Source organism: Triticum urartu, chromosome 5, assembly GCF_003073215.2.
Source record: "Triticum urartu cultivar G1812 chromosome 5, Tu2.1, whole genome shotgun sequence".
NCBI lineage: Eukaryota > Viridiplantae > Streptophyta > Magnoliopsida > Poales > Poaceae > Triticum > Triticum urartu.
In genome coordinates, this window is record NC_053026.1 from 435750398 (window position 1) to 435762633 (window position 12236).

A 12236-nucleotide genomic window follows, 5' to 3' on the forward strand; every position below is an offset into this window, starting at 1 on the left:
AAGTTCATCACAAAGCTCTTGTAGCTCGGTGGAAGCGACTGGAGGATTCTGTCAATGACCGCATCATCCGGGAGATTAACTCCCAGCTGAGTCAGGCGGTTATGTAACCCAGACATAGTGAGTATGTGCTCACTAACAGAACTATTTTCCTCCATCTTACAGCTGAAGAATTTGTCGGAGACTTCATATCTCTCGACCCGGGCATGAGCTTGGAAAACCATTTTCAGCTCTTCGAACATCTCATATGCTCCATGTCTCTCAAAACGCTTTTGGAGCCCCGGCTCTAGGCTGTAAAGCATGCCGCACTGAACGAGGGAGTAGTCATTGGTACGTGCCTGCCAAGCGTTCATAACGTCTTGTTCTGCAGGGAGAACAGGTGCGTCACCCAGCGGTGCTTGTAGGACATAATCTTTCTTGGCAGATATGAGGATGATCCTCAGGTTCCGGACCCAGTCCGTATAGTTGCTGCCATCGTCTTTCAGCTTGGTTTTCTCTAGGAACGCGTTGAAGTTGAGGACTACGTTGGCCATTTGATCTACAAGACATATTGTAAAGATTTTAGACTAAGTTCATGATAATTAAGTTCATCTAATCAAATTATTCAATGAACTCCCACTTAGATAGACATCCCTCTTCTAGTCATCTAAGTATAACATGATCCGAGTCAACTAGGCCGTGTCCAATCATCACGTGAGACGGACTAGTCAACGTCGGTGAACATCTTCATGTTGATCGTATCTTTTATACGACTCATGCTCGACCTTTCGGTCTTCTGTGTTCCGAGGCCATGTCTATACACATGCTAGGCTCGTCAAGTCAACCTAAGTGTTTGCATGTGTAAATCTGTCTTACACCCGTTGTATGTGAACGTTTTGAATCAAACACCCGATCATCACGTGGTGCATTGAAACAACGAACTGTCGCAACGGTGCACAGTTAGGGGGAACACTTTCTTGAAATTATTATGAGGGATCATCTTATTTACTACCGTCGTTCTAAGTAAACAAGATGCAAAACATGATAAACATCAAATGCAATCAAATAATAATAGTGACATGATATGGCCAATATCACATAGCTCCTTTGATCTCCATCTTGGGGCTCCATGATCATCTTGTCACCGGCATGACACCATGATCTCCATCATCATGATCTCCATCATTGTGTCTCCATGAAGTTGCTCGCCAACTATTACTTCTACTACTATGGCTAACGCGTTTAGCAATAAAGTAAAGTAATTTACATGGCGTTTCTCAATGACACGCAGGTCATACAAAAAATAAAGACAACTCCTATGGCTCCTGCCGGTTGTCATACTCATCGACATGCAAGTCGTGATTCCTATTACAATAGCATGAACATCTCATACATCACATATAGATCATTCATCATTCATCACAACTTTGGCCATATCATATCACAGAGCACTTGCTGCAAAAACAAGTTAGACGTCCTCTAATTGTTGTTGCAAGTTTTTACGTGGCTGAAGTAGGGTTCTAGCAAGAACGTTTTCTTACCTACGTGAAAGCCACAACGTGATTTGTCAACTTCTATTTACCCTTCATAAGGACCCTCTTCATCGAATCCGCTCCAACTAAAATAGGAGAGACAGACACCTGCCAGCCACCTTATGCAACTTGTGCATGTTAGTCGGTGGAACCGGTCTCACGTAAGAGTACGTGTAAGGTTGGTCCGGGCCACTTCATCCCACAATACCGTTGAAGCAAGAAAAGACTAGTAGCGGCAAGAAAGTTGACAACATCTACGCCCACAACAAATTGTGTTCTACTCGCGCAAGAAGAACTACGCATAGACCTAGCTCATGATGCCACTGTTGGGGAACGTTGCAGAAAACAAAAATTTTCCTACGGTTTCACCAAGATCCATCTATGAATTCATCTAGCAACGAGTGATTGGATGCATCTACATACCTTTGTAGATCGCGAGCGGAAGCGTTCAAAGAACGGGGATGATGTAGTCGAACACGACGTGATCCAAATCACCGGAGATCCTAGTACCGAACGGACGGCACCTCCGCGTTCAACACACGTACGGAACAGCCACGTCTCCTCCTTCTTGATCCAGCAAGGGGAGAGGAGAGGTTGAGGGAGATGGCACCAGCAGCAGCACGACGGCGTGGTGTTGATGGAGCTGCAGTACTCCGGCAGGGCTTCGCCAAGCGCTATGGAGGAGGAGGTGTTGGAGAGGGAGAAGGAGGCAACCAAAGGCGTGGGTCAAAAAGCCCTCCTTCCCCACTATATATAGGAGGGCCTAGGGGGGGCGCCGGCCCTAGGAGATCCAATCTCCTAGGGGGGTGCGGCCAAGGGGGAGGAATCCCTCCTCCCCAAGGCACCTAGGAGGTGCCTTCCCCTCCTAGGACTCTTCCTCCCTTGAAACCCTAGGCGCATGGGCCTCTTGGGGATGGTGCCCTTGGCCCATGTAGGCCAAGGCGCACCCCCTACAGCCCATGTGGCCCCCCGGGGCAGGTGGCCCCACCCGGTGGGCCCCCGGGACCCTTTCGGTGGTCCCGGTACAATACCGATGACCCTGAAACTTGTCCCGATGCCCGAAACAGGACTTCCCATATATAAATCTTTACCTCCGGACCATTCCGGAACTCCTCGTGACGTCCGGGATCTCATTCGGGACTCCGAACAACATTCGGGTTACTGCATATACATATCCCTACAACCCTAGCGTCACCGAACCTTAAGTGTGTAGACCCTACGGGTTCGGGAGACATGCAGACATGACCGAGATCGCTCTCTGGTCAATAACCAACAGCGGGATCTGGATACCCATGTTGGCTCCCACATGCTCCTCGATGATCTCATCGGATGAACCACGATGTCAAGGATTCACGCAACCCCGTATACAATTCCCTTTGTCAATCGGTATGTTACTTGCCCGAGATTCGATCGTGGGTATCCCCATACCTTGTTCAATCTCGTTACCGACAAGTCACTTTACTCGTACCGTAATGCATGATCCCGTGACCAGACACTTGGTCACTTTGAGCTTATAATGATGATGCATTACCGAGTGGGCCCAGTGATACCTCTCCGTCATACGGAGTGACAAATCCCAGTCTTGATCCATGTCAACCCAACAGACAATTACGGAGATACCCGTAGTATACCTTTATAGTCACCCAGTTACGTTGTGACGTTTGGCACACCCAAAGCACTCCTACGGTATCCGGGAGTTACACGATCTCATGGTCTAAGGAAAAGATACTTTGACATTGGAAAACTCTAGCAAACGAACTATACGATCTTATGCTATGTTTAGGATTGGGCCTTGTCCATCACATCATTCTCCTAATGATGTGATCTCGTTATCAATGACATCTAATGTCCATAGTCAGGAAACCATGACTATCTGTTGATCAACGAGCTAGTCAACTAGAGGCTTACCAGGGACATGTTGGTGTCTATTATTCACACATGTATTACGATTTCCGGATAATACAATTATAGCATGAATAAAGACAATTATCATGAACAAAGAAATATAATAATAATGCTTTTATTATTGCCCCTAGGGCATATTTCCAACACAATGCCCCCATGGGTCCCGGTTCTGGACTGAACCGGGACTAATGAGCTGACCCGGCCTAAACCAAAGCCCTCTTTTCTACTAGTGTCATGGTACGATCATGCAATTCATATACTCCTTGGCATGAGTGGTCACCCTGATGTATGGAATATGGTGACCTTTGGTGGTGGCTAGTGCATCGGTGAGCATCACTGTCCTGTGTACCTGCAAAAAGGGGGTGACAATCTTGTGGTATGTCTCGATGGAGTTGCCACAACTAGTTCTGGCTAATGTCGGGCATAGATGTGTTGTTGTGTCCATGTGGTCCATAGATAGACCGTGTGATTTGGTGTGCAAGCATCTTGGCTCCAGTGGCTAGATCAATGGCGACATTGGCTATATGATTGGCTCAGCGTCCTTGGATTGCATAGTTAGGAGCAAAGGATCGCATGCCATCACATCTTGGCAACATGTGCTTGGCGAGCGGCCCGTAAGTTTCTCTGGATGTTACGATTAACAAGGGATGTGTATTGTGGTTGTGCGGGTTCAAGGAGCACGTGGAGCTTACTAGCTATGGTGCCTTTGCACCACTGATGAGATGTCTTATGTACCCTTTTCAGGCCTGCTAAGGGTATCATCTTCCCTACTTATTTGCGTTATCATGAAAATAATCAATGGTAAAAATAATTTATGCTTATATTTATTTTAGATATTGTAATAAATTCGTTCAAAAGAAATCCATGTCCACTAGGACAACAATTCTCAACAGTAAGTAACTGGATACACGTATATTAACTAAACCACACATTAAGCAAACAAATGTTCCAAGAGATTGAAAAACTATGGCAACTCCATCCACGTTGGTTGTAGGTAGCACTTCTCATGAAGCTTGACGATAACCAAGGCCTCTCATGGGATGGAGATTTATGGGCACCATGAATCACTGCTGTTCTACGTAAGGTGGGAGCACCCCTTGCAGGAATGAGCTCAACATCACCAATGCCCTCTCAGGCTGGAAGGATGGAACCATATGGCCAGCTCCCCTCACAGATAGGAATGTGAATCCCCCCGCGTACTGCTGAACATATCCTCCAACCTGAAAGTGCAGCCATCCTTGTCAGAAACCACCCGTTTCAAGGTGATCTAAGATGAATGCTAGTTTGTACAACAGGGTTTACCTCCTCCTTTGCTGTCCATGGGCGCCATGGAGTGGTCACAGAGAGGGCCATGTCTTGGATAGAATACCTCGTCGCCGGCAGCGGGCACACAGAATCAAAATCACCACTAAAAAATGCAGGCAGGTTTGTTACTATTGAAGTACTTTCAAACGGCGGTGTGAGAGTATTGGATTGTACTAGTACTTGTCTGTTACTACCTGAATATCCAAATCGGCAGCTTGCTTTCGATCAACCATTTCATGGTTGGAAGCATGGACATTGGCCCATCTGTCCAGTTCAAATTTCTGCATGCATGTACAAGTCACATGAGGTACGAATGTGTGGGTGAAATCAGCGAAAATATATATTAGAGCACATGCACCTAGGCCCTCTCTTTCTAGCCGTCTATTTCCTGCTTTAAGATCCGTGCAAATACATTTTTCTTTTTTGTTTCTTCCACATAGAACATATCTTGAAGTTTAAACCTATGCAACGTGGCAAAGCTTTCTAAGTAGAATCTAGGATAAATCTTTCAGATTTTTTTGTCAAATATAAATATACAAAATACGTATTGTTTGATTGAAAAATCATATTTTTAGTATTTATGTCGGACAAAAAGTTCTGAAAGATTTATCATAGATTCTAGTTAGAAAGCTTTGCCATGCTGCATAGGTTTGAACTTCAAGATATGTTTTATGTGAAGAGAAACAGAAAAGATAAAATTTCATATAGAAAGTTAGTTGTGTCGCACGGATCTTAAAGCGATATTGGACGGCTAGGATAGCAGGGCCTGAGTGCAAGTGCTCTAAAAATCCATGTCCGTGAAATCAGTGTGCATTAGCTCCAGTTGGAGGATCTTACGCGCAGCCTGACCACTTCGTCGTCCTAGCGTGGAAAGCCATCTGCACCGCTGGATCATTGAGGTAGGCATCCGTAGGATAGTAACTGCACGGATCATACCCAGGTAACTGCAATTTGAAGATGAAAAATACAACGGTTAGCTGTTCAGCACATAGAGCTAGTTTTTTTCAAACAGAACGTTGTCCATTTTTCTCTCGTTTTGATAAGAAATGATGTTCTTCAGAAAGATAAGAAGTGTGGACTCACGTAGCCAGCGGGGTAATACGTTCCATTGGGTGCGTCTATGCAGACCGGAGCGTATATGTTGTAGCCATCGATGTAGCCAGAGTCGAACGCCACGGCCGCTCCCATGCAGGCGGCATCTGTAAATGTACCATTCAAGTTGTCAAAGTCGCAGTTCTTGGTGATATTGGCGTAGACCTCATCGGACATCACCGCGTGGGTCCAGAAGTAGTCAACGGCCCCCTTAATATTCTGGTTCCCATCAAGGTATGGATTGCCCACCTTCAAATATAGAAGACATGATCCAAGTTAGAAAAACCGAAAATTGTACAATGTTTCATCGAAGTAGAGCTAGTTAGTTCCACGTACCAAGATACCCTGAAGGTTTATGACGGTTCTATTGTTGTATGTGTTGTGGAGCAGGATGGTGGCGGCGAGCTCCGGCACGTAGTGTCCGGCGTAGCTCTCCCCGGAGATGTAGAAGGCGCGGTCCTTGTACTCCGGGAACCTCTCAAGCCATTTCACCAGAAACACGTAGGCATCATCGGCGGTTCTCTCGTCTCCGCTGAGATCATAGTCCGAAGACGTGTTCGAGTAGGAATATCCCACACCGGCAGGCGACTCGAGGAAGATCACGTTAGCCACTGCCATTATTTTTCACAAGCAAACAATTAGTCTCTTAATTTGATCATTTCTCACACTTTAATTTACTCGACACTTCAAAATCATTTGTCCCTGAAACTTTCATGTGGGCCCGTGGTCCATTTCCAGTGACATAAGGCAGGACAAATTCAAAGATTGATGAGTAAGAGAGGCCATGGCCCATGGGTTACCGTTGTTCCAGGCGTTCACGTTTCTGCTGAGCGTTTTGTTGTCCTCGGTTACGCGGAACGGGCCAAGTTCCTGCATTGCGCCGTATCCCAGCGACGAGCATCCTGGCCCTGTGTACGCAAGAAGTGTCACTGCTGAGAAATTTCCACAAGAGATGCTCAGTTATCAACATATGGATCACTCTAACCTCCGTTGAGCCACAGGACGAGTGGCTTGTCCGAGGCACCGGAAGGCGACTCCACGAGGTAGTAGAAGAGCGCGCGGCCGTTCTCCGCATCGACGGTCACGTACCCGCCGTACTGGTCGAAGTCGACGCCCTCCGGCTGCCCGGGCAACGCCGTGATCTTGTCGGCGGCCTTCATGGAGCTCTGGTCAGAGACGGTGCTCTCCGCACTCAGGCTGCCGGCAACCCTGTCAGCTATGTTACGCACTCGGAACGTGTCGCTGCTGGTGGCGCTGTTCTTCCTAGACGAGATGAATTTCTTGAGCTGAGCCTCCTGGGACTGGGACTGGGAGTGGGAGGCATTGGCGTGCAGTTGCAGTGCAGCCAGGCAGAGGACAAGCAGGGAGAATGAAGAAATGGTCTTCATCTTTGGTGAGTCTGAGATGAGAGGTACCATTTGCATGCATGGTTTATATAGGCGTAGGAAGAAGGGAAGAGAACACTCCGAAGCAAGGAGCATTGGATTCTTCGCTGTGTAAATTTCGGGTACAAACAGCGTTGCAGCTGTGCTTGTGCGCTTGTATGTGTATGTTCTTGTTTCTCTATCTAAAACGTTGAGAGGATCACAGCTTCTTTGCTCCGTGGAAACGGTCATATGATTGGTAGAATTGACGTTCGGCCGGGCATATTGAGAGCGAAGGGTTGATTGTGACGTTTTTTTCCCGTGTAGTGTAGGATTTCAGACGATTTTTATCTTCACATCTCTTGTTTGGAGCGACGATTTGGACGGTAACCAATAGCGTTTCGTGTATGCTTTGCTCAGATGTGCGGCAGCAAGGAAATTTGCCTTCAGTGTATGGAAGTGCCAAATGGAGGTCTAAGGTTCTTTTCATTTCTTTTTCTTTTGCGGCCAAAGTCTAAGGCTATTTTCAATGCGATACTAAGCTTCACAACCTCTAACACTCCAGCGGTTTTCGCTCCCCTTTCTCTTCTCCACCCAATGACGAAATTTAGATGCTTTTCTCATTTCATTCGCGAGGAGATGGATATGACAAGAAACTCTCATGCCCAGTTTTGCAGTGGAGATGGAACTAAGGAAGAACCATAGAAATAATCCCAAAAGAACCAGATTTCGCAAACAAAATAGATGAAGAATGAGAGGAAAATCCTGCCAAGGCAATAGTATTTGTTTTGGTAGAAATGCTCTTCAAGCTCTTGAACCTGCTTGAATCACGTCGAGACATATAGAAGCAAGACGAAGAGCAATAACACGATATGCACTTCGTGATGGAAAAATATGAGTACGTCCGACAAACCAGTAACACTAAGACCCACGGAAACACGTATGGGCTTGGGAAAGGGGTCCCCCGAATATCGGGTTGCCGTTGTTATACCAGATCATATGCTTTATGAAATTTGGGGGGGGGGGGGGTATCTAAAATGGTAGCTAGAGCAATTATCTCCATAGCTGCCGGTAAAATGCCTATACAAAGTCAACTTATTCGATTAGAGATATAGAATCCAACGATACGGGGGCTCTCTCTCCTCCCCCGTCTGCCAAACCGATGACGTGAGAATAGGGGAGTCATTGGGTTTCGCATCCAGGCTGTACGTATGGATAGATTTAGGGTTTCGACGTGCGGCGTGAGGTGTGGGTGATGACGCCGCGTCGAATAAGAGTTGCTACATCTTCAACCCCACCATGGTGAGCCATGGATCTAGCGGCATAGTTTTCTCTCTGGTCAGTCCAACCGGCGAGATTGGAGTTCTTAGGTTTGGTCGCAGGGTAGCGGTTGTGACCAAACCAGTGGGATTTTGTATTTCGAATCTTCCTCCACCACAACGATGTTTTCTCTAGTGTCGTCTGTTGATGTAGGAGTTTACATAGGAGTTAGCTTGTGTTTATTGTCTCCGGTAGTGGTGTTCGCGAAAAGAGGGTGGAGGTGGCCCCTCCACATGGTTGGAGGCCTTTTGGTGGTGGATCCACATTCTTCAATGATGACACGTCGTTTGTACACGGCAGATTTGGGAACGAGTTGCACGGGGTAGTTACCCAAGTAACTAGCCATAGTGAGATGTGCTCCGACAATGACCGTGGCTGCTTTGTTTGGATCTCAAATCTTTGACGTGATGGTGCAGCAATGACTCCTCGGCAAGTGGATCTACCTTCTATTCCTCCGGTTGGCGCTATGCGGAGATGCAGATTGAAAGCAGGCGATGGTTTCGTTCAATAATTCACCCCTTAGGGATGTAGATGTTATTTCTTTTTATTCGGGGGTGGGAGGGTGTTTTTTTGTTGTTGTTATTGAGCCCCTAGTTTTGCTCAACCTGTGTCAATTAAATGCTCAAAACCCGTTGAGCAATCAAACTAGCATACTTATCCGCATCTTCGGCAGCCATGTATTGCACATTTTGATCAGATTCACTGCCATGTTAGTCTCATGGACAATAAGAGCTAAAGTCTCCTTATCATGGTCATGATAACTCATACCCACCATTCTCACGAATGAGCATGACACTCTTGGAGAGACAATTATTTGCGTAATGACCAAGATAAGAGCAACGGCGGCATTTAACATTACTTGTTTAGCCCGTGGAAAAACGTTAAGATAAGATCAACCATGCATAGGGGAAAACGATCTCAACATGCAACCATGCATGGAAAAACTAGTTTGCTACTTACATTCAACCAATATTTTACAACTATATAAAAATGAAAACTATAAATCATATACTTTTAGTTTTGAGTCTCATATCATTAATCCAAATATTCATGTTCCAATCTTATCAAAATCTATTGCAATATGCAAGGAATTCCCGCAACAATGGACGGGGTATCAGGGCAAGGCGGTGGTGTTCGGCAATCCTTGCAGTAAGGCACAATATTTATCTTTATTTAAATCTTGTCATAGATTCATTGAAAAGAAATCCTGTCCACTAGGATAAACCATTCTCAACAGTAACCGGATACAAGTAAATATTAAGGCACACATTAAGCAAATGAACGGTCCGAAAAATTGAAAAACTATGGCAACTTCATCCACAACACTTGTCATCAAGCTTGGCGCTAACCAAGACCTCTCATGGATGGAGTTTTATGGCCATCAAGAATCACTGCTGTTCTACGTAAGGTGGGAGCATCCCATTCAGGAACGAGCTCAACATCACCAATGCCCTCTCAGGCTGGAAGGATGGAACCAGATGGCCAGCTCCCCTCACGGAGAGGAATGTGAATCCCCCCGCGTACTGCTGAACATAGCCTCCCACCTGCAAGTGCAACCATCCTTGTAAAAACCCGCCAGTTTGAAGGTGATCTAGGATGAACGCTAGCGTTCACAATAGGGAATTTAATTACCTCCTCCTTCGCTGTCCATGGACGCCATGGGGTGGTCACAGAGAGGCCAAGGTCCTGGATGGAATACCTCGTCCCCGGAAGCGAGCACACAGTATCAAAATCACCACTGAAACATGGAGACAGGTTTGTTACTACACTAGACAATACTTTTTAAAATGTATGAGAATATTAATTAGATTGCTCTGCATCCTGTGATGCAGAGGCTGGGTGTGTGCTCAATGTGTTTGTATCCACTTGATGCTTCATTTTGAGTGAATAAAATCCATCCTTTATCGAAAAGAAGTCGGTTACCTGAATATCCAAATCGGAAGCTTGCTTTCGATCAACCATTTGATGGTTGGCAGCATAGACATTGGCGCATCTTTCCAGTTCAAGTTTCTGCATGCACGAACAAATCACATGAGTTACCTACGAGCGGGTGAAATCGATTAGCGATTAATAAGTGCATATTAAATGGAAAATGAAAGATCTTACGTGCACCCTGTCCACTTGGTCATTCTAGCGTGGAAAGCCATCTGCACCGCTGGATCATTGAGGTAGGCATGAGTAGGATAATCACTGCAGGGATCATACCCAGGTAACTGCTATTTGGAGAGAGAAACACCGGTTAGCTCTTCAGAACATAGACTAGTTCTTACTGTACACATAAGAATATTTTCCTTTTTTTTCTCGTTTCGAAAAGGAATTCGAAAAATAAATGTTGTCCTTCATCAGAAAAAAAAAACAAGAACAACCATTGACTTACGTAGCCACTGGGGTGGTACCCTCCATTGGGCTCGTCAATGCAAACTGGAGCGTATATGTTGTAGCCATCGATGTTGCCAGCGCTGAACCCGTCGACGGCGCCGTTGCATGCGGCGTTTGTAAACGTACCATCCACGCTGTCGAAGTCGCAGTTCTTGGTGATATTGGCGTAGACCTCGTCGGACATCACCGCATGGGTCCAGTAGTAGTTGATCGCCCCCATAATATTCCTGTTGGCATCAAGGTACGGATTTCCAACCTTCAACAAAAAACATGACAAACATCAGTGTTGAACAGAAAGAAAAAATGTACCTAAGAAAATAGAAAGAAAAAAACATGTACAATGTTCCATTTCATCTTGGCAAGCTAGTTAATTTGACTTACCAAGATGCCCTGAAGGTTTATGATGGTTCTGTTGTTGTATGCGTTGTGGAGCAGGATGGTGGCGGCGAGCTCTGGCACGTAGTGGCCGGCGAAGCTCTCCCCGGAGATGTAGAAGGCGCGACCATTGTACTCGGGGAACCTCTCCAGCCATTTCACCAGAAAGACGTACGCGTCATCGGCGGTTCTCTCGTCGCCACTGAGATCGTAGTCTGTAGACGTGTTGGAGTAAGAGAATCCCACACCGGCCGGCGACTCCAGGAAGATCACGTTAGCCACTGCCATCATTTTTCACAAGCAAAGTATTAGTCTTGCCATATATACGATCACTGATACATATAGAGTGCTAAAGGGAGGATTAACGGGTACAAGAAGCTAGCCATGGATACTTACCGTTGTTCCAGGCGTTCATGTTTCTGCTGAGGGTTTTGTTGTCCTCAGTTACTCGGAACGGGCCCAGCTCCTGCATTGCCCCGTAGCCCAGCGACGAGCATCCTGGCCCTGTGTATGCATGAAGTGTGTCACTGCTGTCCTTGAGAATTTTCTAGTAGTACAAGAGGTGTTTGAGTTATCAACTTGTTGATCATTCTAACCTCCGTTGAGCCACAGGACGAGTGGCTTGTCCGAGGCACCAGAGGGCGATTCGACGAGGTAGTAGAAGAGCGCGCGGCCGTTCTCCTCGTCGACGGTCACGTACCCGCCGTACTGGTCGAAGTCCACGCCCTCCGGCTGCCCGGGCAGCGCCGTGATCATGTCAGCCGCCTTCATGGAGCTCTGGTCTGAGACAGAGCTCTCCGCGTTCAGGCTGCCGGAAAACCTGTCGGCTATGTTGCGCACTTTGAACGTGTCGGTGCTGTCGCTGTTCTTCCTGGACGAGATGAACTCTCTCAGCTGGGCCTCCTGAGAGGCATTGGCGTGGAGCTGCAGTGCAGCCAGGCAAATGAGAAGCAGGCAGAAGCAAGAAATGCTCTTCATCTTTGGTGGA

The 12236-nt window shown here is 46.6% G+C and overlaps 2 protein-coding genes across 2 annotated transcripts; both read right to left on the reverse strand.

Moving 5' to 3' along the window:
• Window positions 1-4477: 4477 nt before the first annotated feature.
• LOC125556175 (serine carboxypeptidase 1-like) lies at window positions 4478-7198 on the reverse strand. Its single transcript, XM_048718957.1, has 8 exons — window positions 6796-7198; window positions 6611-6739; window positions 6147-6421; window positions 5802-6059; window positions 5556-5662; window positions 4913-4999; window positions 4716-4821; window positions 4478-4633 (listed from the first exon to the last, which is right to left on the reverse strand). Exons 1-8 carry the CDS (start codon window positions 7196-7198, stop codon window positions 4478-4480), a joined length of 1521 nt encoding a protein of 506 aa, XP_048574914.1.
• A 2525-nt stretch (window positions 7199-9723) lies between these two features.
• Window positions 9724-12236, reverse strand: LOC125556176 (serine carboxypeptidase 1-like). The gene is made up of 8 exons (XM_048718958.1): window positions 11845-12236; window positions 11645-11752; window positions 11255-11529; window positions 10872-11129; window positions 10601-10707; window positions 10418-10504; window positions 10127-10232; window positions 9724-10038 (listed from the first exon to the last, which is right to left on the reverse strand). The coding sequence occupies exons 1-8, from the start codon at window positions 12224-12226 to the stop codon at window positions 9883-9885; spliced, it is 1479 nt and encodes a 492-aa protein (XP_048574915.1). The 5' UTR covers window positions 12227-12236; the 3' UTR covers window positions 9724-9882.

Coding starts and splice junctions, on each gene's coding strand:
- LOC125556176 (XM_048718958.1), bottom strand. CDS start 12,226: ATGAAGAGCATTTCTTGCTTCTGCCTGCTTCTCATTTGCCTGGCTGCA. Junction 11,753..11,844: donor CGTCCTGTGGCTCAACGGAG/GTTAGAATGATC, acceptor ATGCATACACAG/GGCCAGGATGCTCGTCGCTG. Junction 10,039..10,126: donor CATGGACAGCGAAGGAGGAG/GTAATTAAATTC, acceptor TTGCACTTGCAG/GTGGGAGGCTATGTTCAGCA.
- LOC125556175 (XM_048718957.1), bottom strand. CDS start 7,198: ATGAAGACCATTTCTTCATTCTCCCTGCTTGTCCTCTGCCTGGCTGCA. Junction 6,060..6,146: donor TAAACCTTCAGGGTATCTTG/GTACGTGGAACT, acceptor CTATATTTGAAG/GTGGGCAATCCATACCTTGA. Junction 4,822..4,912: donor CTGCCGATTTGGATATTCAG/GTAGTAACAGAC, acceptor TGCATTTTTTAG/TGGTGATTTTGATTCTGTGT.